The sequence below is a fragment of the Temnothorax curvispinosus genome, unplaced genomic scaffold, assembly GCF_003070985.1.
Source record: "Temnothorax curvispinosus isolate PA1 unplaced genomic scaffold, ASM307098v1 QBEX01012734.1, whole genome shotgun sequence".
In the NCBI taxonomy this organism is placed as follows: domain Eukaryota; kingdom Metazoa; phylum Arthropoda; class Insecta; order Hymenoptera; family Formicidae; genus Temnothorax; species Temnothorax curvispinosus.
In genome coordinates, this window is record NW_020222514.1 from 195,344 (window position 1) to 217,515 (window position 22,172).

Here is a 22,172-nt window from a genome sequence, read left to right on the forward strand (position 1 = left end):
TCTTGCAACTTAGTTTTGCGACTAAGTCCGTGCGTGTCTCGACTTACTTTAGAGTACTTATAAATAAAGAGGGAAAAAAATGACGTGCGCATCTTATTAGGAATATTTTTGTGATATTACAAACAATAGCATAATATGTAATTCGCCAAAAAAATTTTTAATCTGCTGCTATTGCGGATATTACTTATTTTATATGCAGACCAATAAAAATTCATTCATTCGAAATGATATTTACATTATATTGCACATGGTATATAATTATGCATGAGTATTTAATATAAATCTCAATGTTTTGTTGAGACCCGACATTATTATGCACATACATAATTTGCAAAACGAATCTAGGTATTATAAATATGTTAATAATATTTAAAAGATATATATATCGTTATAGAAAATACTTAAATGAAAGAAAGATTGCTGAATATGTAATATTATATCAATATATGTTGTTTTTTATGCGCGAATTAACATTTGAATTATCCAGCCATCATATAATGAAAAATTAAAAAAATCATGATACTAATAAATTTAACGATGGGATGTCAATGCGATGCACTAGGCATTATTACCTCTTATTCAATTGTGCAATTGAAAACAGACTTTTTCTATCCCCATAGTACACATCGTTTACATATCCGATGCTGATATACTTGTGAAGATGTTACCATTCTGGTATAGATGTAAAACTGCCGCTTTCTTGTATAGTAAACGCTGGATTTGTTCTGCAATATATTTAACATTTAAGGATACTTTTTAGAACGTTGCCCGCGTCTTGAAACGAATCTAAGTCGAATCGAGGCAACAGCATGAATTTCGACGTATAGCATTCTTACCTTATGATGAGTCAGCCTTTCGATTTATTTTCAGACTTTTGTGTTTGTTAAAAATGTGCATGCAATGAAAATAGTTTCGGTTAATCACTCGTCATACATAAATTTTTAGAGAGACAAGAAACAAACGATGGAGAAACGAAGAAAATTGACAACAGCAGAATGGTATAGGAGCAACGACGTTCCGGAATATATGTATATCATTCAATAACGATGACGAAGCAAACTTTGTGGTAAAAAGCATTCTTGTTTATTTATCGTAAAAATACATCTTTCATTGATCGTACACGTACCATGAGGCACCATGCTGACATCACGAGATGATATAAGCACCTTTCCGACACGACATTGTTTTCACGTGTTCGTGGAACACAAAGGCCACATATTGTACGTCTCAATTGCACATTCAATTGCATTACTCCGACTAAGCGTTTAACGAGGTTTCCGACGTATTGTGGAAACTATGAATGAAAAGAACTCTGTCTGTATCAAAAACTAGAGCTAAACTTACGTTATCTTGTAGTTTATATATTTATCTTTCCTTAGAGATCATTTATATACATTTGACACAGCACCAACTAATGATAACGGATTACATTTAAGAACCCTTAAAAAGACAGTACTCCCAAACTATTGTAAACAAATACCTTTACGAGAGCTCATATAGTGTAATGTAAAAGTAAACATTATAATATGATATACTTATAAGTAAAGTACGTGCATTAGTTAGAAGTTACTTTTTAAACAAAAATAATTAAGGAATTTATAGAAAATAGAGCTCTCGAACAACAACACGATAAGAATACCTTACAATTAAAAAAGCACTTAACGTACCAAGTCACATACTTAATCTAGTCAGACGTACAAGTGTGAGTATTCAAACGTGTTCTATTATTAGTAAATAACAGGAAGACAATTATCTTTTTACAAGTGAGGTACAGAAAGCATGAATCACAAGTCAACCTAGCAATTATTTATTTTAACACACAAAGTTACATCGCAAGCAAGTTTTGCACTCTCAATCATCTCCAAATTCACCATATTTTTTCCCCAATTGTTAATCTCAGAAAAAAATATGTTTAAGCAGTCTATAAACGCATTTCATTAAATTCGTTATTTTTCAAATTTAAGCGTTTTCCAACTTTAACTAAAAAGCGAGTCAAAAGATATTGCATATATTTGTTATCGCGCTTGGTATACGATCGCATGTTCGTAACGACGAACTTAACGCGGATGCAACAGTACATAAATGCATTTTATTCGCATGAAGTCACATTCTGAGTAAATTTCCAGCTTTGTAAAAGATTTTTATTATACAGTTGACGCTAAAGCATACAACACACAAAATAGGCACACGTATAAAATTACCACACCAGCAAATAGTTTTATATACAAGATTAGTCTCGATTGCATCAAATATTTCAAGTAATACATGCAAAACTACAGTTTTTCAGTTTTGTTACAATTTCTCGGTTTAAAAAAAATTTGCCGTGAGGACAGACACATGATTAGCGTTACTTGGCGAAATTACTGGATTTGGTTACAATTACGATAAATGATTGTCGCTAAAATTCTTACCTGGCGTAAACGGCAGGATTTGATATACCTAGGGTCGGACTTACGGGCGTACCAATGTACTTAGTAACGAACTGAAATGAAAAATAATGAAGTAAATTATTAAAAAGAAAAGATTATCGCATATTTTATTATAAAAAATAAAATTTATTATATTCTAGATATAATTATCAGAATGCTGAAAAATTGTGGCTAAGACGTAATTTAATGTCAAAGCAAATAGCACACGCATGTATTATAAATATAGGCAAAAATGTACATACCCAATTATTGCCGAGGGAAGTTGCACCCATACTCACAGCCATGTGGATAGCCAAGTAAGCGCAAAAAATAAGATACAAAATCGCATACACAGACATGGCTAAGTAGATAGCCCAATTGTTGGGCAGGTCTTCTTGGACAGTTTGTGCCACGAAATATATGTTTATCACTATCACTAGGACCGATAAAGCGGTCGACACGATCTTATTCAGTCTGCAATACAGATAATATAATTACGGAACGTAAAGAAGGAAGTTTCTATGTGTTAAAAGTATTGAAAATTTGGACGAAGCTACGTACATTCCGTTTCGGAATTCACCCATGATTTGAGCACTGCTGGTGAAGGCAATTGTCGGCAGGGTGGCGAACGGTAATTGCAAGCTCATTATAGCGTTTAAAATATCATTCATGCTGCTCAAATTGTTCATGTCGGCGAAGAACGCTACTAAGAACGTAGGAACTATAGCGATTGTTCGAGTGAAGAGAACTCGTTTCCATCGTGCCCACTGCAGATTTAAGAATCCTTCCATCGCGAATTGACCGGCGTAAGTGCCCGTCATCGTGGACGATTGTCCGGCGGCTAAAATACCAACGGCCCATATGTACATTGCGGCTGCGCCGAAGGAACAACCGAGGAAGACTCCACCCTTGTAAAGATCAGCACTGAATGTCGCATTGTTTTGCTGGAATTTAGAGGAAAGGATACTTGAAAACGTTTGACTAAAGAACACTAGTTTACATGTGCTTGTACAGCGGAAAGAATTAAATATAAAAGGCTATAAAACACTTACAACAAAAGTTTCCATGCCGAGAGTATAATTATTTGCTTCGCAAAGTTTATACTGCGAAATAAAACAGAAATTAATTCAACTATTCGTCCAAAATCACCTATATCGGTTTTAATAACTGTACTTATACTCACAACATCGTCATTCGTCTTGTCGAACAGACCATGAGCAAATACAGCTACGACAAAGACGTTGATTAGAAATGAAACGAATAGTGCGATGCAGGCCTCAATGAAGTAATACATGTTGGCATCTTTGATCTTTGCAGGCTGTCTTCGATCAATGTCTCTGGACTAAAAAATAAATGATCTTTCATATATATTAAGGAATTAGCGCATAATCATAATATATTATAGTATGGTCATTATTCTCACTTTGACCAAGGCACTATGAAGGTACAAGTTATGCGGCATAATAACCGCGCCGACGATTCCCACCGCTTGAAGCAGTACCTTGTTATCGTAATTCATTCCATTGTACCATGGAACAAACATACCGCTTATAACATCTATTTGAGAGGGCTCGGAAACGACATACTGAAACATCGAAAGACATTGTAGCAATAAGGTATAATCAGCAACGCAATATCGAAATATATTCTAAGAAATGAATTTACCTCGTAACCGAAGGTAACAGCCATGATCATGATGAGAAAACCAAAGAAAAACTCCAGTTTCCTCAATCCGTATTTGTCTAGGAATAAAAATGTGAATGTATCGACTACTGTGATTAGTACGCCACCCCATATAGGAATCCTGAAACGTAACTTTCTCTTTCACAAATCTGCATATTTACGTGCGTTATTTGCAATTATAAATTCATGGTAAAGAAAAAAGGGAGAAGAGAAATGAAAATAATAATCGAAGAGAGGTAACAAAATGCATAAAAAGTATGCAATTTAACGTAATAATATCTGCAAAATAAGTAAACGTAATTTGCAAACATACATACGTATATCACGCGGATTATGATCCATCTTTCGTATATTATATGAAATACTTTTTATTCCCCATGTATTTTGCATTTAGTTAGAAAGGTTTTTTAGGTTCTTTTAAGCAGAGATTAAAATAAATGTATTCGACACCGAAGGGATTAATCGCGAGCTACGACGCTTTAAAATGTTCCATACTCCAAGGAATATTTTGAACACGTTAGCTTGCGCGTGTTAAAGATAAATATTTAGCAATCGTATCGGCCACTTACGCTTTGTTAGATAAGAGGTAAAGGGCAATAGCCGTTCCTATTACCTCTTGCATATCACTACCAATAATCGCTATTTCAATCATTATCCATAAAATAAATCTAGGTACTTTTTTGTATTGTCTGTAACACATCTCTGCCAGATGTAGACCGGTAACTACGCCGAGGCGCGCGCTGAGTCTTTGCATAACGAGACCTAGGACAGTAGCGCTTAGTAGTACCCATAATAACTGAAAGCGAAGACGTCAACAAGGAATATTATAAAAAAAAGAAGATAAGAGAATTTGATAGTAAAGTAAATAAAACTGATTGCGGCAGCTTTTGCAGTTTTTGCTTTTGTCCTTGACTCCAGGGCATACCTTGTATCTTGCCACCACTCCGGATTGTAGATCCGATTCTATGTTGCCAGGATCCAGATAAGCTATGGACATTAAAAAGCCAGGCCCCGTGAAAGCCCATAGTTTCCTAAAGCTAAACCCCGTCTGCGAAAAAGAATTCAAGTCTACATCAGGCATGGGCCAAGATCGATGATGTCAAGTTTGTTGGTGACTGACTGGGAAGAGAGCACGCATTCCTATTACCGTCTTCTCATTGTCTTATTCTCTTCCATTATCTAATTCTCTTATAATTTATAGTCTCGCATTCTCATTGCCTTACTCAATCCCTGCAGCGCTACGAAGGCAAACTTACGTGTCCTGTTTCTGGCACCGGCACCCTCTCGTCGGCGAAGTAGGTCTGATTGTTGTTGGGAGACAGGGAAGTGTTCTCGGTGACCTTTCCCGGCTCCGACTCGTGCATACGCTGATGCGGCACTGTCGTGACGGCGGCATCGTCACTGGGTTTGACATCGTAACTGTTGTTCATGGTGTATCGATGCGGCACTCTGAAAGAAAAGACAACTTGACACTTTGCGGGGCAGAGTCGACTTCCTGTCCACGGCATACGCGGCTGATGGATGCTCGAGTGACGCAACCGAGCGAAGATGAGCCACGTGGCCACGATTCTGCTGGGGGTCGATTATGTATCTTTTTTCCCAGGGCGAAAACGTGAAAAGTGAAAAGTTTCATGTGACCATCTCTTTCTATTCAACACATAGAAAGCCAAAGATCGAGACAGTTATATGAAACTTTTCACGTTTCCACTCTGTAGAGTCTAGAGGAAAAGATATACATAATCGACCCTCTGCTGAATGGAGTCCTCGGTCCGGAAAGGAGGGAAGGAAAAAAAATGTTAGATAATCGTCGGAGACGGCGACGAAACAATTTTAAATGGAGCGACGGCATTGAAGAGATAACGCGCTCGCTTAACAGAGAGCAACACCGTTTACTGTTATAAAGCAACAAAAACGAACAAAAGGAGGAAAACGGAGGAAATTATCTTTCATCATCATCATCATCATGGAATCTAAGTGTCCCTCCCCCCGAAAGTCGGTAGCCCCGGAGAGGAAACGGAGAGCTTTCGAGACTCACCTCGAGAAAGAAAAACGCGCGGGCCAACGAGGTTGGAGCTGAAGATCACGTCCGTGCTAGCTGTGTCATCGATACAGCCTATATTACGCGTTGCGATCCATGAAGCGCGAGAAACCGTTCACCCACTACTTCGTCGTTCACTGGCCAGCTGTTGAATGCGCCGAATGCGGCGAGTCGAGTCAGTCGAACGCTGCGAACCTGGCCGAGTAATGCGGAGTGGGAGTAGTGGGACGCTGCCAGGGACGTAGCGGAGCGAAATTCCGGAGCGGACAATCACAAGCTTATTTGACTAATTGTAAGTTAATTTCAATTGCCGATTATATTAATCGGAGCTTGATCGAAAGCAAAAGGACAAGAGTGACTTCAATCAAACGATTAACTTTATCATTTATTTTATCTAGATCTATATATGATGGTCATTTTAAGAGACGTATATCTACATTGCAGTGTTTTTGTTAGAACGGATAGAACTATTGATGCTAATTCTTAGAACTGGAAAAAGGTGAAGAGTAAGTTAAATTGAAATTAAAGTTAAACATCTACATTGGTAGAAATAGACATAAGAAATTTCTAGCTGTACAAAAGTTTAGCGTTTCTGACGTCTAATCCTTCTTTCTACGTGTCAAGCGAAAGGAAAATTAATAGTTCTAACAATTAATTAAAACATACGTCTGTAGATACGTCTTGATAAAATAACCGTCATAAAGATAAAATAAAGTAATCGTTTACTTTCTGGTTCTAAGAATTAGAAAACGATTAATAACAAGTATATTGAACAGTACAGATTAAAGTTAATCTGTATTGATAGAAACAGACACTATAATCTAGCTATAAGAAATTCTGCTTCAATTGAATTGAACGTCGACAAAATTGATCAAACTTGAATCGAAATTACTTTATAATGCCCATTTCTACCGATGTAGCTTAACTTTAATCTCGGTTTAACTTACTTTTTACCTTTTTCTAGTTTTAGAAAATAAGAAAAATAAAGAATAAGTTAAACCGAGATTAAAGTAAATCTGCATTGATAGAAATGAACATAAGTGACTTTTAATGGTAAGGTTTTTATAATTTAACAGCGATTCTGGAACATACGAATAAATGTGTATATGTATGGGCGCGCGATTAATATAATACACATTTATTGCATACGTTTAACATGTTATCCCGACGTTTCTTCTAATTCCGTTGTGTGCATTTCAGGAAAACGTTCGTCCACGACAAGAAGGGCCTGGTTCAGCCAGTCACGTTACTGAGCGCGGGAATGACGTCAGACATTACAAAAGAGAAACATATATTGCTAATGAGGAAACATTGCTAATAGGCCAAAAAAGGTTCGCGCGCGTGTCCTGGTTCACGAAAAGAACACGAACACGGGAGATCCCCGGGTTTATCGCCGTCGACAAACGGCATTAAATTGCGCGGAATACGCGCGTCCTTCATTCCCTCGTACTCTGGCCCCCCCGCATTTTTATTATGTCAGAGAAGTGTCTTCCGCGCGCGTATCGCAATTCACACTCATCACAGTTCCGGAATATTGCAGATTCCACGACATTTGACACAATCGCAGTCAGCGCGCGGTTGAACATATAGCACGATATATACGTAACACCGAAGAATGTAGCGATTGCGGAGGAAATTAGATTTATTAATGCGACGATTATACTGGCGTTAATTCTAACAATTGTATGACTTACGGAAAGGAAATTCGATCTCTTATATATCGATAAAAGTTGAAAATATGTATATGTACAATATGTCTCATAAGTGATCACTTTCTGTTACATTAAGAGAATATAGAAACTAGATATAATTAACAATTAAGAATAATTTTTAATTAAATCGGATTGAACTAAACTCCATTGTGAAGTCATATAGAATTATCTATGTAGAGTATGAAAAGATATGCTTATATAATATGTGTATAACAATGTGTAAGTATTTCGATGTAATAACCGTTATAGATTGTTTATATGATATATGTACACTATGTACAGATATACGATTATTAATAATCGTATTATATCTTGTAATTTTTTAAATTATAATGTAATCGGGAAAAAGGAGTTGATTCAAGAATTCCAAGAATCTCGATCCCGAGAATTTCAATAATTTTAAGTTCGGAATTTTTAATCGAGAAAATCTGAATTCTTGAAAGTCGACGAAGTATCAGAATGTAATTAGGACAAGTTGAAAGAAATCGTAACCAAGCATTTCAATTTCAAAGACCAGCACTTTATTTTATTTCTTTTATTTACATTATGAGCAGAATGTCTTAGGATAGACGTCTTTGAGAATATCTTTCTTCTGGAGACACAATATTTGCTTGGAAATTTTATTGCAAGCAATAAAACACTTTTCTATTGTCTTTAAATATCCACAAATGAAAATAGTGACTGTAATTCATTATCAACTAGATAAGAAACAAAATCGAGTTATTCGCTTAAAAAGCGCGAGGTTTTAAAAAAAAAAGTATATTTTGTCCGATGACATGAAGAAATAATGTATTGCTTGACGATTGCCACGTATAACTCGATATCTCTACTGGCATTATTTTAGTGTCCCACGATTAGATACTAAAGATGAGCAGATTCATTTTTCCAGTCTATCTCGGTATTCGACGTTGAAACTAAAATCGTTTATACAGACGCTGCGATAAGTAAGTTATCACGTAGAGATAATTAATAAAAACAGTTTCACAATTGATTAGCTATCCCGTTGTACAGCGAAAGATGTAAGGGATTACTAAACAATTAATATAGGTGACAGAATTTTTAACAGATAAGAAAATATTACACAATTATTACTACAATAGAGTGTGGAAATTTTAGGAGTATGAAGTGAAAGAAAGTTTTAATCGCGATAAAATAAGTAGCGCGATAATGACACGTATACATATATGCGATTGCGATGTTGATCCACTTATTTGTTTTTCTGTAGAAAATAGGGAAAAATTACAATATATATATCCATCAAGTCTAATCATCAAGTAGTATAAACCAGTACAAAGTGTGATATAACTGTAATGCACGATAATAATGCGCGACAAGCTGTTGTCTTTCGCGAGAAGATAAGCGAAATGCAAATAACTGCAATTAAGCAAAGCGATTACGTAATCGTTAGGTTGGCACAATGGCAATTAAGTAAAGACGGCAAAATGAACGAAACAGGTGAGCGAGAAAATAAAAAGACCATATAGTCTCGTCGATTTTAACTCCCACAGTTAACGATTTGTTTCTTCGGAGGATATATATGAAACTATGTACAAAGGAATTATATGACGATTTTATTGCAATAAACTTTGGTGAAATTCCGGTTAACTTAGTCGGCGGTTAAAACCGGCAGAAATTATTTATTCTCTTCGCGTTAACAAAACAATAACACAGATGTTACTTGACGAGATAATCGCTTATTACGTTAATCGGAGTTTTTTGTTGGAGTTACTATATTATGTTCATTTAATTCTACCAATGTAGATTAATTTTAATCTCGGCTTAACTTATCTTTACTATCTTTTCCTGATTCTAAGAATTTGAGATCGCAGTAGAAATGGACATTGGGGAGTAAATGAAACAATAAGGTTTCAATTTTTATTGATTTTTAGTAATTCAAAACGACGCATTTAATTGGCATCGATTTACGACATTAAATAACGCAAAATCGTGACATTCGTGATTCATTGTCAACCTCTGGTAATCCCGGAAACGAGGAAAACTCGGAACACTCGGAATACTGATGACGTCGGCTGATTTTTCCCGACGAATACTACAGTAAGAATAAATGGAAAATCTTTTTCCTTCTTCACTAAAAAGATGATAAATGGGAAATAAATTGTTATAGTACCTACTGTTTCCATGGTGGGTTTTCTAACGCTTGACGCGTCTCCAAACATTATTTATACAGCTGATAAATAATACAAGTTCCAGGATCGATCCTGGAAGTCTTTTTGGAGTTCTCTCCTTCCGTATGAACGAAAGCAAAACATAAAAAATCAGAGGCCATGCATACATGTGTACCGATCAGTCTTATTTCCTAGATGAAAGTATCAAAAGCAGCTTTAAATAATATTATTCATCTCTCTAAATTTCTTGGAGTGGGAATACTGCCACTCCAGTGAGATTTCACTTTTTTGGAGTGACATCTCACTCCAAAAAGAGTGAAATCTTACTCCAAAAGAGTGAAATCTCACTGGAGTGGCAGTATTCCCATCCCAAGAAATTTAGAGAGATGATAATAATAATAATATAATATTCACTATTACATATATTAAAAAATAATATGATATACTTAATTATTATTATTATAACTATTAATGCCTGAAAATCTCATTAACTCGCGAATAGGATAAAATTTCAGGCGAATTAATCGTAAATCTATCGTAACACGCGAGAACCTGAAATCTCGGCTTCTTAGATTCCCGACGACAATATCCGTGGATGCGTCATCAGCGTCATAACATCTCACGCACACTATCTCCTATCTCGAGAGTATCTCGCGCGTCCAAACTGGTCCAGCGGACTCTCTCTCACCGGCGCGGCGCGGCGGGAGGTAGATACCTTGTCCGCCGTGGTGCTCGCGGGCGTCCGGACGGCTCGTGCTCGAAGAGAATACCTCGGGGTCTCGGGGAATCCGGGGAATCGTCACCGGCGCGAGCCGAGAGGAACCAGCTGTCCGTGGGTGTGGTGCCGGGAGATAACGCGACTGCAGACGCGCGACTTAATTCCGTCTCGTCACCTTGCCGATAACGGAGTCCCGTGATTCACGCTCACGCCCCGATCGTCGAAGAGAATAAGCGAAGTGGAACACGACCAGGCGGAGAAAGGAACATCCTTACGACCTCCTCCTCCCCCCCACCCCCCGAGGATCCTCGACGTCCTCGACGAGTCGAGAACGTGCCTTTCGGTAGTCGGTAGATCGTATACCGCTGTGAAAGGTATAAGCGCGATCGAAGCGTTAATGACAGCTCGGCGACCCTCGTGCTGTGAGTCATGAGGTTTTTTCTTTCCTGTTTCAGTCACACCTTCCGCGCTCTCGTATCCTGACTTCCTCTTTCTCTAGAGAGGTCCCAGAGGCTGCCGGATAGGCGGATACACGATACACTCTTCGCTCTCTCTCTTTCGAGTGTAGAAAGTGTGCGTGCAGGGTCGTCTGGGTCGTTGCCATTTGCCATTACGCGACTGCTGCAGACTGCTGTCAAAGCCGTGGGTTCGATCGAGTGGCCGCCCGGAGCCCCTCTTTTGATTTTTATGAGCCACCTCGCGCCCGGGGATACCGCGGCTCGTACTTGAACCTCCTGGAAGTGCGTGCCCCTCGTGTCAGGTAAGATCGACGATAAAGTCCGCGGAGTCTCGCAGGGCTAACTTAACCTGTTCGCAGAACAGGACAGAAGGATGTCGAACATGGGCAGTCTGGAGCAGCAGATCGCGGGTCTGCAGATCGGCGACGAGGCGGCCAAGGGCGCGGCCAAGCCCGGCAAGAAGGTCGGGCCCGCGGTGCCGCCGAAGCCGAAGAAATCTCAGCCACAGGTGAATCCTAGAAGCTTCTCGCTCTAAAGATCTTATCTATATCTTTACCTGTCACGTAACGCTAACGCAGAGTGTGTTTTTCCCCCCCGTTCGCACGCATCCCCGAATACGGATGCAACAACGGTAACGAGAGATCGTATACATATTCGACTAAATGGAAAAACTGTTTACGGGAACCCTGACGACGGCGGATAATCGGATAACCATCTGTTCTAGATACCGCAAAGTTACACTATAAAGACACCGCCCGTGCCGTCGTACAGCACGGTTCTCAACAATACGGCGTCGAGCGACAAGCCTTCAAATCTGTACATGAACGCTCCCTCGCCGTACGTCCCGCTGGACATAAAGAACGACTTCTCACAGATGGTGCCCGCAAACGGCAAGGAGGCGTCGAAGCTCTATCAGAACAACGACAATCTTTACGCGCGTCAACCGGACGAGAAGTTCGAGCCTAAGTATAGATACGACGAGAAGAATTATTATTCCAATGTCGGGAACATGCCGGCGCCTCAGGTACCCGTCGTGGCGGACGATCGCACGAGTCGGGCGACCAGGAACGCGGTGTACAGCAACGTAGAGCCGCCGGTGCCCGCGGTGGTCTCCACGTACGAGTATCCGTACGAGATGGACAAGGAAATTATATACAGCAACATCCAGTGGAACCCCAAGATGGAGAACACGTACTGCAACGTTCCTGCCGCGCACGGGGCTGGTGAGAATCTTGCTAAATCTGGAAGATAAGAATTGTCACGGTAGTTATTGACTGATTGAGAAAGCGTTTAGCGTTTGAATTTCTTTGAGGAGTTGTGGGCACGCAGTCTTCAGAAGCTTCGCGATCTTTCGATAAATTAACCGAGCATCACCGACCTTTTCGCTTTGCAGACGACTTGCCGCCGCCACCGGAGCCGTCGGAGTACGTCGCCTGCGTCCCCGGGAATTCGCTTCCACCGCCGCCCGACGAGCTGCCTCCGCCACCGAGTCCCGTGTCGTCGAGCTACAGCGAGCTGCGACGCGCCACTTACCAAACCGACTTCCCGTCGGGCAACTACCCCGCCGATATCTACGGCCCGAGCTCTCAGTCCAGCTCGACGTACGAATCGATATACGAGCCGATTAATCCTAGACCGCCGTCACAATTGTCGTGTAACTATTCCATGTACTCCGGCTACGGGTCGGCCGCGTCTACTCAACCGCAGGGCAAGGTGTCTCCCGTTAAAGAAGTGAGTAATTCTGTACCGCGTGACCGAGTTTATCCAAGTTCTTTAGTTTGTCGAAATAGAAACTATAAAAATAGAAACACTTCGCACATCTAATTCGATTATTATTTCTGAAGTAACTATATATATTGTAAATTATCTCATTTATTTGCAATAAGAGAGACAAGGGTGTAATTTATTTTATTTAAAGATCAATTTCGTCAAATGTTGACCGCGACAACTATAAAATAATCGATCACAATTGTAAAGTAATATGTGTCTATGATTAAGCGACTGATTTTATCTACAGGTCGACGTTCTCACGGATCTGTTGGTTCAAGGAATGGAAGATAATGCCGAGGATAGCGATATATATGGGATCTGCGCGCAATGCGGGCGCAAGGTCGAGGGAGAAGGAACCGGATGCTCGGCGATGGACAAAGTCTTTCACATAAATTGCTTCTCCTGCTTCGTGTGCAAGGTCAATCTACAGGGGAAACCCTTCTACTCGTTGGAAGGCAAGCCTTATTGCGAGGAGGACTATCTCAACACTCTGGAAAAGTGCTGCGTCTGTACCAGACCGATACTGGATCGAATATTGAGAGCTACCGGCAAACCGTATCATCCCTCGTGCTTCACCTGCGTCGTCTGTGGACAAAGCCTGGACGGTATACCGTTCACCGTGGACGCTACGAATCAAATACACTGCATTCAGTGTTTCCACAAGTGAGTCCATCCCTTCTTTCTTTTCTTCGTCTCTTTAAATTATTATTCATTCGACCCCGGTAGCTAATTTGCGTTCTCGCCCCGGCAGGAAATTCGCTCCGCGTTGCTGCGTCTGTAAATTGCCTATAATGCCCGAGCCTGGTAAGGACGAGACCATACGAGTGGTGGCACTGGATCGCAGTTTCCACATTCAGTGCTACAAGTGCGAGGATTGCGGATTGGTATTGTCATCCGACTCGGAGGGACACGGCTGCTATCCCCTGGACGATCACATTTTGTGCAAGAGTTGCAACGCTACCCGCGTCCAAGCCTTAACGTCTCATATGACGACCGAATTATAAACTATATGGGCGCGACAAAGCTTATGCAATTTACACTGTTTGAAACTTACTCGGGAGTAACGAAAGAGAACGTTAAATCAATTATCGTTGTGATTAACTGTGTAGCGATTTAAGTACCGCTATATACACGGTATTATAGGCCCTTTTTTTATCCATATAGTTTTTCCATTCCGCTACTACTATTCACATCTCACGTATTCGAGACCGATATTTGCTATGCATCAACGAAGAATCGTTTTTCTTACACTTTATCTATTAGCAGGCTAAGGAATGATACTATCGTCCATATTTGTATCTTTTTTACAATTTGACACGAAAAGCAAACGATTGTCAGCGATTATTTATATTCGACTAATCTTTAACAGTTGTAAGATCGATGCACCAGAATTGCCGTCACTGCCATAACCGAAGCATTTTCTCAGTACGTTACGGAATAACGTCGACGAATTGATAGTAGATGTAAGTTCGACGTCCGAGGTAATTTTCCTGCAGATGTGATTATTATTGTGATTCTAGTAAAGTATTCGATGTATCGTGAAGTATTTAACGTGTAGTCTGTCGTCGACAGGAATACCGCTTCGAGATCCATTTACTTAGAGATAGACTTTAGATTTTCGAGGAGTACGATTGTTATTGACAATATCGATATATCGGCGAGGAAGCGTGCCATTTCTTATAACGTATTTGTTAAGACGGATCCTTGCAAGACTAATCGAAAAGGAAAGAAAAATCCCAAACACTTTGCGATGCAATTAGTTTCCGAACCTTTTCACATGGGTAAGATATTACATCGAGGAGAGACTTATATGATCTCTGTATTATAGTATCAATAAAAATACAGTTTGTTATTTATGGCCAAAGAGTAACACTTCGTTTCTGCCGACCGTTCCTACCCGATGGTTTCACTACGCATGCAGACACATGGGCTGCACCCTTTAGTCTGCACTTACCGAATGACATATCAGTCTATGATCGAGCGTGTTTCACTCCAATGAGAGTTTGCTATTAATATATATTGTTATATTACTATTGTGATTGTTGTTAATAGTTATACACGGTGGCTCAAGCTCTACCGCACTTCTTTCCCGTTACAGACTTTTTCAAGAATTCGAGGTTTGTTTTTTCTTAACAAAAAATTCTATATTGCGAGCACGCAGTTTCTTTCACCATCTCTTTCGCAATAACTTGAAATGTTCAATATTACCTGTCTGTTATAGCTTCTTGAAATTAAATGAAAGATGAAAGATAAAGAGTTTGTTGGGCCTTCATTTCCCTGAAAATTAAAATTAAATTTTTGTCTCGGGAACTGTAATTGGATTATTTTTTACTATGGAAAAGCCAATTTCAGATTCGTGAGAAAAACTGTAACCGAGAACGAAGTCCGCGATTATACAACCTGTAGACATATGGTGTGTGTACATACATAATCGCACACACATATACACACACCAGATGTATATATGTACACATTAATAATTCTTATTATCATATAATTGCAGAAGAAATTTACAGCAGATTCATTCTATATCGTCCCTTTACTAGTGGTTTTTTTTCTCTATGATCTTCATGCACAGATGTTTGTCCTTTATTATTATTAACATCTCTTTTTAGATATTTGCATCTCTTTTCTTTATGCGTAACATATTTCTTTTATTACCATAGAGTACTTAAATCTTATATAATTTTTGTGATATATGTATAACCTGTATGCCATTTTGTGTATAATTTATGTTTATTAATATATAAATTTGTCTCACCGGCACACGTGGATCGTGGAACGCGACCCTCTTTACGTTTCCTCCTGGCGTACCACCGATTCCACTTATCTACACGGAGGTATATTCAAATTATAATTCCACGATGGATACATTGCGCATCAATGTATTTGGCGACGGTGCGAATTTAGAAAAAATAATCCCGGCATCGCTTCATCAAGTAAGCGATAAGCATCTTGAAATTGTGTTGTCCACGGTAAATAAACGTTAACAAATACTCGTTATCGTCCGATGTATCCAGTGTGCAAATAATCTTGCCGTCGACCCTCGCGGGAAAAAAAAAAGATTGTCTCACGTTAATAATACCCCGCAACCAAGTCGCCGGTGTTCGTAACGCCGGAGCAACGTAGCTCCGGCTGGGAGATAAATAAATTAACACGGATTATCTCGAAAGCTCGCGTCTCTCAAATCTCTCGCCCGCCGCGACGTCGATCGTCGCGGATGCACCAGGCGAGCCCAGGACGAGATTCCACGATCCGAAATGCACTCTTTGCTGCGTATGATACATTCGTAGATCCTATACTCTTTACTACACGTAGCTCTGGTGTCTATCTTAGACTCCGCTGTATTTTTTTTTCCTTTTTAGATTAAAACTATAATATATCTTGTGTAATATATATTTTATCATATTTTTTTTTCCAATCAAGTTACAGCACCATTCTACGTTAAATTTAGTACACACAGGTTTTGTAATACTCGTTTTAATCTAACAATATTCGTTCGATTTGTTAGCTTTGTTGTACCAAAGTCAACATAGAATTGCACTTTTTTTTTTAATCTAGCGTTCTTTCTCTTAAATAGATACGCGTATTTTATATATACATAATATATATAATATATAATATATATATATGAAATATGCGTGTGCCTGTGTGTGAGTAGATACACGAGCCACGCTGCTCACATATAAACCTGTACTTGCACGCAATAAATCACAGCCACCTATCCAAATTCGCGCGCGAGCACAAATACACACGACTAAATAACGCGTATCTCTTTCGCAGTTATACTCTAGATATCTTCGGTATATGTTGTCTCATTTCGCTTCGACATTATATATATATATATATATATATATATATATATATATATATATTATATATATATATTTTTTTTTATGTGCATATGTACATATCGATACACGTGTACGTATATGCAAATGCACCCACCCACACGATGGATATGTACACATACACATATCGCTACACACGTGAGAAGACATATGAGAATGTCCTCTCTCTCTCTCTCTCTCTCTCGTGTTCCGCCTATACGTACTAGGTGCCATAATAAGCTGCATTCTCTCTCATTCTCTCTATTTTCCCTCCCTCTACTTGCGACACTCATTCACACGACTCGCACTCGCAACATTTCTTCACACTCGTTCCGTTCTCTCCCTCCGTAACATCTCTCTCTCGACATGACGTGACATGACTCCGTTTCGCTGTATTTTAACAGTTCGCTCTCTCGTTACACGGTACTCCCGTACTTCTCGTCGGATCACGCTTTTACAACAGTATCATCATACTCTCACACTTCCGAATTCGCTGGGGGGGGGGGGGGGAGGGGGCTACAGTTTTGGGCGCACTAGCATCACACGTGCCCAATAAATCAATAAATAAATAGAGGAACAACATTCTTCAAACATCTCTTTTTTTCTTATAACAACATTAGAGGCTCTTGGAGAACGTAACGCAACAAATGTTCAACAATACAATCACGAAAACAAATAGAAGGCACTCGTGCTTTTCTTTCTTTTTTTTTCTTCAATAAATTAATCTCCTTTGTGTTATAACAACTCACTCTCGGATATTATCTCTACGCCTTCTCCTAGGCCTTGTCTGTCGCGTTCGTATCTAGCTACGTATCGACACGACGTTCGGGTAGCGCCGAAATCTCCAGGTAACATGCGCCACGACACATTCACGGCGCTACAAATCTCATCTGTCTTTCTTATTTTCTCTCTCTCTCTTTCTCTCTCTCTCTTTCTCTCCCGAATGGACAATCATAGCTACGGTATGCGAGATACGAGATAACAAATTTATTTCACATTTACAGGTAAAAGAAATCCACCTTCGTAACAATTAGGTAGAATATTATTTAACCTTTAATATTATAATAATTTAATTATTGTTATTTGCTTGGAAGCTCACAGCCGACACATTTTTTTTTAATTCATTATTATTATTTCTCTCCTCTTTTAATATCTTATCTTATTTTCACTTGGGTATACGGGGCGTCTCATCTTTCGTACTTGGGTCTCGGTTATTATTTTTTTTTCCCACGGTATTTAACAGCTACAACATGTACGACGTTTAGCGCGGAAATTTGTCTCAACGAAAGGCATAACGGAATCCAGTTGTTTAGTCCGCTCTACGTTTGAAAAAACACGCGATGAAATATAGAATTCACGGTTACTCTAACGAGAGAGAGAAACTATAAGTACGGATACCCCCCGTGGTCCACGGGGGGATGGAAAACGAAAAATCATGGAGATGTGGCAGTGCCTTGAGCAACCGTTTATGAAATCAACCCTATCTCGCCTCCCTGTTACCCTTCTGCTTTGTTTTTCATCGTCATCTTTTTTTTTTTTGTTTTTGAACACATGACAACACATCGTCTTTGTACGATAACAACGTTATTTTCTCCTTTTTTTTTCTCTCGATTCTATCTTTTGCTAACTAATCTAGCCTTGCTCGCGAGATTCATGGTTTGTCGAGCCTATCACGCATGTAACATCGGATATACTGTAATAGATATATATTTATATATATATATGTATATTATATAACGTAGATATATATATATGTAAATGACGTATCGTACCTATAACATATGTGTGTGTATGTGTGTGTGCGTGTGTGTGTTCTGTGTGAATGCGTTAAGATTGAGAAGTTTTATTTTTGTTGGATTCTCCGCTACAGTACAGAAAGAAGCAGATCTATCTAGAACAGCTAGTGTTTCATTTTAGGTACATCTGCCTCTTTCTTTCCCTCCGCACATATTATTAATAATATATCGTTCTTTGCACGCGCTCGTACGATAATCCTCCATCAGGATCCTGGAGCGATCAGCGAGCCATGTCGATCAAACCGGGAAAGATTTCATTTCTATAGAATGTCTTTAGCATGTCGAGTCTGAGATCACCAGAGAAATTATACCGTAGCATGTATGTATACGTGTACATATATATATATATATTTTAATGTATGTGTATGAGTGTTGCGTGTCTTGATTTCCGCACTGTTTTTCACAGTTTGCAGCCGTCGTCTTAGGTCGCGCGTGGTCTCTCTCGACTCTTATAAGATAAATATTTACTCTTATCAAGAAGACAACAAAGAGGGCAAAGAGAATAAAGACGGGGAGGGGGGGCGTAGGAAGCGTCTACAGAGTCAGCGCCTGCATCTGATGGCACGTGTCGCTCAGCTGATTCTGGTCGCCGGCCGCGGGATGGCCGGCCGTCCGCGGTGTACCGGGTGGCGTTATCGGTAGCCTACCAGGACCGTCGCCGGCACCTCCCAGAGTATCGTCGGCGAGTTTGCTCGCCACCGCCGTGGCAGTCGGCTGCATTATACCGTTCATCTTATACTTGGACTGCCGCAGCATCGTCGTCTGCGAGCCGGTAGTGCTTGAATACTTGTCGGACGGCTTCCGGTTGGCGGACGATAATGCCTGGCCGACGGAGTACCGGCTGCGTTGATTGCCGGCGGGCTGTTGCTGCTGCTGCGTTTGGGACAGGGGCATGGAGGACGGCTGATAACGATTTTGAGCCGGAGCGTAAAACTGGACCTGGGGAGTGGGCGGGGAGAGAGTTGGAAGAGGCCGTGTCATGGGTGAGTACGGGGCTGGCGGTGGGCTCGCCGACTTCTCCTGGCTGGACGCGTCCGCGTTTATTCGTTCGGATGGAGACAGGCGAGAGGACAGCGTCGTTGATGTGCTCGTGACGACGACGGCGCTGTCCGTCTGAGCCGTGTCGTTGTTAGGCCGACCGTTGCTGTCGTTTCCGTGCACGTCCAACCGGGCAGCGTTTCCTCTATAGTTGTTATTATTGTTATTCGAGAGGCAGTTCTTACGACCCGAGCCGTAACCACCGGCCATCGACGGTTTGTTAATCTCATAATACTGGTCGTCGCCGCAATACCTCGCGCGTCCGTTCGAATAGTTGGGCGCGTACGAATAGTTGGACGCTGTTGTGTGATTGACCTTGTGCGCAGCCTGACTCGAGGTATAGCCGCCGCCGGACCTGAGAATCGCCGACGAGCCCACATTCGAGCCAGCCGTTCTCCTATTGTACTGTACCGGCAATCGCGACGACATCGCTATCGTCGGATATTTGTGCGACCCGTCCGCCGCGTTCCCGCTACACTTGCTGTTGTGTGACTGCGAACCGTGTGTGTTCTGCGACTTGGCGTGCGTGTTATGATGTGCCAACGAATAACCGTGATTCTGACCGCGTAAATTGTTACCGCCCGTATACTTATTGTAGTCTCTGGAATTGTGGCCGTACGTTTTCGCGTTGCTGTTGTCGTAACCGGACTGATGCGGCGAGGCCGAGAACGGTGTCGGCAGAAGACTAGTACCGGACGCGTTGTGATGTGTGTACGGCGACGGCGGGTGTGCGTGCGGTAGGTACACGGTCGGGTAGAGGATGCGACAGTGCATCGGACTGCCGGCGCAGTCCTCGTTGTCGTTTTGCGCGCCGTGCGGTGTGTGTATCGCGATCGGATGGTAATTAGTATGGTAACGACCGGACACGGGGAATTTGACGGGCATTAGGGGCAGCAGAGATGTTGCCGGTGAACCTGAAGCGCCCTGTTGCACTTCGCTATGCGGTTGCTCCGAGTGGCTTGGCGTCGGACGTGAATCCTACGATTTTATTTCACAGAATAATACCTGCCTAACTCAATAGACTTAGTGAAACGTGCATTTACCAACGAGCATTCACGGCGATTCTTTGTTGTATAATCCTAATCCCCCGGATGCGATTAAATGAATCTTCATCGCGCTGACATGCATCGACATTTCATTAATAACAATTACTAACGCATACACTACTGTTTTACAGAGATAAGAAAGACTGCGACTCAATAGCGAGCCGCTCTACTCTCATGAAATTTGGAAGCGGCATCAAAGACACATTTCGACATCGCGAAAACGGTTCGCTAAACGCGAATAAGTCAAGAAGGTATCGATATAGCAGCCAGGGTGAGAAAGGAACTTACCTCCTGCGGAGCAGCCTGGCTGTCAGATGCGGTTTGCTGGCACGAAGTAGCGTCCGTGGTGTACAGCAACAGCTGCTGGTCGGTCAGTCCCATAGGCGCGTGCGGCTGCGCGGGATGCGGGCCGGCTGCAAAAGGATAGTACAGATGATCCACCTGCGCCTGGGGAGGAGGGCCCGTTGGTACAGGTGGATGATGATGCGGGGCCGGCGCGGCAGGAGCGTAGAAGTGCGTTGGATGCGGTGGTGGGAGAGGTGGCGGTGGACCCGTCGGCGGGCTGGTAGCTCCTGTACCGTTATTGCCGCTGCTGCCGGAACTGTTGCCACCTCCACCACCATTCGTGTTGCTCGGCGAACTGCCGGTAGCAGCGTACAAATACTGAGGTGCCCCGGCGGTCGCTCCTGCGTAGTACGGTTCGTACTGTAGACAGAAACGGAGACACCTTTAGACATCCATCGTCGTGGAATGTGCTTTGCACATGAATACCGAGTATTTCGCGTAAATATTCACATCTATGACAAGCATTCCTGTAAATGTTAGCCGTTCCTTTATTGAATCTCATTCCTTGATCATGAGGGAAAAGCTTTGCTTCAAGTGCACATCCTTTTTTGTACATGTTGACAAGCAAAAAAGATATGTGCTTCAGCTACTGCTCCGATCTATTATTTATCCAGCAAGACAATATAAACGGCGTATTATAGCACATTCGCATAGGTTCGTGAACTTGTTTTTCATGTAAGCCACATTATCGTACGGATGACGAATAGAATTAGAATAGAATGCTAAACGGGAAAATAAATTCTTCATTCATATGCAAATGTCGTAATCGTCAAGGATCTAATACGATTGTCATTCTTATGCACGTCTTTCTGTTTTGATTTAAAGAAATAGGAAGCATTGGTTGAACCGCAACTAACTAACTAACATTTACAGCAACAGCCTTGTTATAATGAAAGTAATAAGTCAATAAACGTAACTATGTGAAAGTCAAGCGAAGATGATTAAGAAATATCTCAATCCGTGTATTGTTTCCATATAACAATACGTCATTTCCTAGATCATTCCAAATTAGAAAAGAGCGCAGTGTGCGAAACTAAGAAACAAGTCGGATTGGGTACACTGGTGAAGCGTTAATCGTTACGTGGCATAATTATTGGCAACTTATCAACATCCACGCAAAGTAAACAATTTTACTACCCTAAGTATTTTAGTCTATTGCATCTCGTGTGTGTGTGTGTGTGTGTGTGTGTGTGTGTGTGTGTGT

General features: G+C 41.0%; 3 protein-coding genes and 1 long non-coding RNA gene across 15 annotated transcripts in view; 1 reads left to right on the forward strand and 3 right to left on the reverse strand.

Annotated features, from left to right (window-relative positions):
* Positions 1 to 298: 298 nt before the first annotated feature.
* LOC112462780 (protein Malvolio) lies at positions 299 to 6,279 on the reverse strand. Of its 6 annotated transcripts, none has more exons than XR_003041708.1 (12): positions 5,348 to 5,521; positions 5,017 to 5,139; positions 4,661 to 4,887; positions 4,074 to 4,212; positions 3,832 to 3,993; positions 3,592 to 3,750; positions 3,461 to 3,511; positions 2,970 to 3,352; positions 2,672 to 2,882; positions 2,412 to 2,482; positions 1,127 to 1,294; positions 299 to 725 (listed from the first exon to the last, which is right to left on the reverse strand). XR_003041708.1 is itself a non-coding variant. In XM_025028797.1 (12 exons), the coding sequence occupies exons 1-11, from the start codon at positions 5,519 to 5,521 to the stop codon at positions 838 to 840; spliced, it is 1,734 nt and encodes a 577-aa protein (XP_024884565.1). In that variant the 3' UTR covers positions 299 to 725; position 837. The 6 variants fall into 6 exon arrangements, 4 of the variants coding, with proteins under 4 accessions (XP_024884565.1, XP_024884564.1, XP_024884566.1 ...); XM_025028797.1 differs by lacking the exon at positions 1,127 to 1,294 and adding an exon at positions 837 to 871; XM_025028795.1 differs by lacking the exon at positions 1,127 to 1,294 and adding an exon at positions 6,127 to 6,279 and having other exon boundaries at positions 665 to 725; positions 5,348 to 5,540.
* Positions 6,280 to 8,339: 2,060 nt separating this feature from the next.
* Positions 8,340 to 10,605, reverse strand: LOC112462747. The gene is made up of 2 exons (XR_003041706.1): positions 10,520 to 10,605; positions 8,340 to 10,158 (listed from the first exon to the last, which is right to left on the reverse strand). It is a non-coding gene; the product is annotated as an uncharacterized LOC112462747 (long non-coding RNA).
* A 35-nt stretch (positions 10,606 to 10,640) lies between these two features.
* Positions 10,641 to 14,771, forward strand: LOC112462746 (lipoma-preferred partner homolog). Of its 5 annotated transcripts, none has more exons than XM_025028711.1 (7): positions 10,641 to 11,059; positions 11,141 to 11,445; positions 11,503 to 11,651; positions 11,892 to 12,366; positions 12,537 to 12,874; positions 13,161 to 13,576; positions 13,665 to 14,771. In XM_025028711.1, exons 3-7 carry the CDS (start codon positions 11,517 to 11,519, stop codon positions 13,915 to 13,917), a joined length of 1,617 nt encoding a protein of 538 aa, XP_024884479.1. In that variant the 5' UTR covers positions 10,641 to 11,059; positions 11,141 to 11,445; positions 11,503 to 11,516; the 3' UTR covers positions 13,918 to 14,771. The 5 variants fall into 5 exon arrangements, with proteins under 5 accessions (XP_024884479.1, XP_024884476.1, XP_024884478.1 ...); XM_025028708.1 differs by having other exon boundaries at positions 10,643 to 11,059; positions 11,868 to 12,366; XM_025028710.1 differs by having other exon boundaries at positions 10,643 to 11,028; positions 11,868 to 12,366.
* A 3,749-nt stretch (positions 14,772 to 18,520) lies between these two features.
* LOC112462750 (atrophin-1-like) overlaps positions 18,521 to 22,172 on the reverse strand; it is a 10,491-nt gene continuing 6,839 nt past the window's right edge. For all 3 annotated transcript variants that reach the window (XM_025028718.1, XM_025028716.1, XM_025028717.1), the window contains exons 6-7: positions 20,912 to 21,328; positions 18,521 to 20,555 (exon numbers count right to left, since the gene is read on the reverse strand). In XM_025028718.1, coding sequence (XP_024884486.1) covers positions 19,074 to 20,555; positions 20,912 to 21,328 — 1,899 coding nt within the window. In that variant the 3' untranslated portion in view covers positions 18,521 to 19,073. The remainder of the gene's footprint in view (positions 20,556 to 20,911; positions 21,329 to 22,172) is intronic.

Bases quoted from the DNA above. Each gene is read 5' to 3' on its own strand.
- LOC112462780 (XM_025028796.1), bottom strand. From the start codon at position 5,521: ATGAACAACAGTTACGATGTCAAACCCAGTGACGATGCCGCCGTCACG. The intron at 4,888-5,016 runs GTATGCCCTGGA...CTTCGCTTTCAG, and splicing joins GAGTGGTGGCAAGATACAAG to TTATTATGGGTACTACTAAG. The intron at 2,483-2,671 runs GTATGTACATTT...TTTTCATTTCAG, and splicing joins CTTCCCTCGGCAATAATTGG to TTCGTTACTAAGTACATTGG.
- LOC112462746 (XM_025028708.1), top strand. From the start codon at position 11,517: ATGTCGAACATGGGCAGTCTGGAGCAGCAGATCGCGGGTCTGCAGATC. The intron at 11,652-11,867 runs GTGAATCCTAGA...CATCTGTTCTAG, and splicing joins CGAAGAAATCTCAGCCACAG to ATACCGCAAAGTTACACTAT. The intron at 12,367-12,536 runs GTGAGAATCTTG...TTCGCTTTGCAG, and splicing joins TCCTGCCGCGCACGGGGCTG to ACGACTTGCCGCCGCCACCG.